At 34.2% G+C, this 3,238-nt stretch overlaps 1 protein-coding gene across 1 annotated transcript; it reads right to left on the bottom strand.

Annotated features, from left to right (window-relative positions):
- Positions 1-1,324: 1,324 nt before the first annotated feature.
- Positions 1,325-2,994, bottom strand: LOC131061932 (serpin-ZXA-like; the record flags this gene model as incomplete). Its single annotated transcript, XM_057995774.1, has 2 exons — positions 1,325-2,128; positions 2,608-2,994. Coding segments are annotated over 2 exons (1,167 nt in total), but the record flags the coding sequence as incomplete, so codon positions are not given.
- Between the last annotated feature and the right edge of the window lie 244 nt (positions 2,995-3,238).

The raw sequence follows: 3,238 nt of genomic DNA, 5'->3' as shown, positions 1-3,238 counted from the left end.
ATGTAGACAAGTGATCCTCAAATGTTTCTGGAAATTTTGTTGTCTTGCTGTTTTTTCTCGCACCATCCTCCCTCTCCAATTGGAAACTCATATGATATGTGTTACCTTGTCCCTTCATATTGTCAACTTGCAGCACTCTCAGCTAAAGGGTTTTTCTTCCAGCAAAGGACATGATCTTTTTCTACAGCTACAGGCAGTTATTGATGGCAAAAAAACATGATACAACAATTGGTTTGCAGATTAGTTTTGCTAACAGTCTTTGGACAGGCATGCAGATTGATTATGGATTTTCAGGTTGACATGAGGAAAGACTTTGGGACAGTTCTATTGTGTTGATAAACACTGTCCAACTTTTTAATTTTGAGCGTGTTGGTAATAATCCCTTGTTCATGAAAATTTAGAGCTTTGTCACCTTTGTTTTGCTGTTGTGTTGTTGTTATTACAGCTGCTTCATTGCAAACGTTCTTGTTTGTTCAATTGTAACCCCCTTATTTCAGCTGAAAAGGTTGTTGTTTCTAGGTGTGTGACTGTTTTCATCTCTGTATTTTGATTCTTAATCCAATAAAAAAAAAAAACCTATTCATTAATATTATTTTTTCATTATATGATATCATAATTGTTCATTAATATTTATTTTTTTCATTATATGATATCAAACCACACTTGAAACATAGGAAATCATCTTTATTTATTAAAAATGAAGAAATAAAATTTAATCATAAAATATATTACAAATTCAAACTGAAATACGAACTTTGAAACCAATCTTAATTTTTGAAATATTAAAGACATAATATGATATTCTCTCATGTTTCCATCAATTAAAATTAAGAATTTCAAAGAATCATTATGTAGTTATAATTTTTATATAAGGAAAAAAATATTTTATTTTCTCAAATCAATGTAACTCAAATGCTAGGGACATTACATGGCTAGATCCATTTTCTTCCACACAGAAAAGAGCACTTCACATATGATACCACTATAAGTGTAAGTTCCAATTTCATTATTCCAAAATTTCAATAATTTTCAGTGGAAAGCATATATCAATGGTAACAGTGTATCTGACTTCATAATAGTAAAGCAATATGGTTACTCAAAACATCACTTACTCCATAAATTTTACAATCTATGCGAACATACTGCCCTCCTAGAGTGTACTCAAAATGGGAAAATGGCATTAATTATGAAATTCTGACTTTTGCTGTAAACCTCACCCAACAGATCCGAATCAGAGCTACAATAAGTCTCACAAAAGTCACCTAACACCGGTAACGAAATCAACAGCCACAACGGCTAAGTTTTATTACTGTCCATACTTATATTGGTTGGCCAAATTCTAGTAAGATTAAGTTTCCAATGGATTCAATACGTGTCCAACAAAGAGGATAACTCCAGTTATATCTTCCTTTATCACAAACATGAAAGGGTGGTCAGCTATAAAGTCCTCGATTGGGTACATGCGTGCGCAACACAGCTTAATCTTGACTGCAGTCATAGCTGTTGCTTCAGTGCCTACCTCGTTAACCTCCACAAATGATTTGTGAAAAACATCCGAAATGTACAGATTCCCATCCACATAAAACTCAACCATGTCGTCGAAATCTGCATCTTCAGTAAAGGGCAGGACCAGTCCCATCGTTTTCAAGATTTCAGTTGCACTAACACTAGACGATATCTTGAAGCGAGGCAGCTGAAAAGAACATACCTCTACCTTACTTCCTTGGGAGAGATGGTGCTCAAGAAAATTAAGATCAACCTTTCTCTCTAGTTCAGGCAGACCATTGATATCGTTGGGCAGTATAACATACATGGAGAAGGACCGGTTGTCCTGTCCCTGCAAATAGGGAAGGCGTAGGATTTTGCACTCATTAAATATTTTAATAAACTGCTTCTTTTTAGTGGTCATCATGGGTACTTGTACACTCTCTCCATTAAGTAAATTGAAAGTACCATCTTTTGTTGCAGAGGGATCAAATTTTTTCAGCCATGTGCCCTTGAAATACAAGGCATTTGCCAAAATCAGCCTAGTAAATTCATCTACAGAATCAGGTGAAAGGAACTCGTCTATCTTCCCCTCGCTCTCATGTTCTGCCCATTTATTCACTGCCATTCTAACTTCATTTGCCTGATAAAAGTTAACAAAAAGGCAATAAATCAGGCACCTGCATCTTTCAAAAGAAAAGAAAATATATCCCATTCCTTTGAGGATTGATTGAAGGGCAAATTGTGTCAAAATAAAAGAAAAAACCAGAAGCTTTAAAAGATTATGAAACACCACTATATTAGTCGATTGTGGCGTATTAATGATGATTTATTTTGTCATTGTCTACAACGTAATTATATGCATAAATTCTAGGCTAATTATCCTAAGATATATTTCATCAAGGTTTAACAAGAGATGAAATGTTTATACCGGAAACGGTGATAATTGATTATTATTTGAATGAGTTCTACATTATTCTTGTAACAATATTATGTACCTGGCAACATAACTTTTCATTGAATTTGGTGATTCAAAACCATTCAAACTCTAAAGGAGACTAAAATCACTTGAACTACATGTTAATAAATTCTAGGACTATCACACACTTCATTGTTTCACACACAAAGGAAAAGGAATGTACAGAAGTGAGGACCAAGGGAACATATATTCATAAAATTTACTGAGTTAGCTTCAGCATTATATCGATTCTTCACTAAATCTCTATAATTTTTCTTCAGAGTCATGGACTGCTCTACCCATACTCCATTCACAAAAGAGAGAAGGGGACCTCCTCTGGCACTTCCATCTATCAAAATTACATTGATAAGATGAGAAGAAAGTCCATGCAATTGATGGACATCTTTAGATTTGAGACAAGCGCAAAACTGGTCCAGTGTTGTGCCCTTTGCTCCACCTGCAGCCAAACTCAATGCCACAGATATGCTCAATGGAGAAAAAACAGAGTTCTTATCTGCACTTACTTCTAGTGCTTCCTTTAAAAAATCAATTCAAAACTCTGTTTGGCTATAAATTAAAGCATGGATATCCATTACTCGTCAAATGAATATATACTGAGTACAATATTTCAACAGTTTGATCCCTACTTCAAGAAATGTGCTCTTCTTTTTCCTCAACGGATAGAAAGCACAAAGATAGTGAGGATCTCGTCTTGAAATATGTTTCTGATGTGCTTAACTTTGTGATATATATAAGTGTACAGATTTCTTGTGATATTTTTAATTTTAAACAATT

This window comes from Cryptomeria japonica, chromosome 3, assembly GCF_030272615.1.
Source record: "Cryptomeria japonica chromosome 3, Sugi_1.0, whole genome shotgun sequence".
NCBI classification, from domain to species: Eukaryota; Viridiplantae; Streptophyta; class Pinopsida; order Cupressales; family Cupressaceae; genus Cryptomeria; species Cryptomeria japonica.
This window is presented reverse-complemented; position numbering and strand designations above follow the sequence as displayed.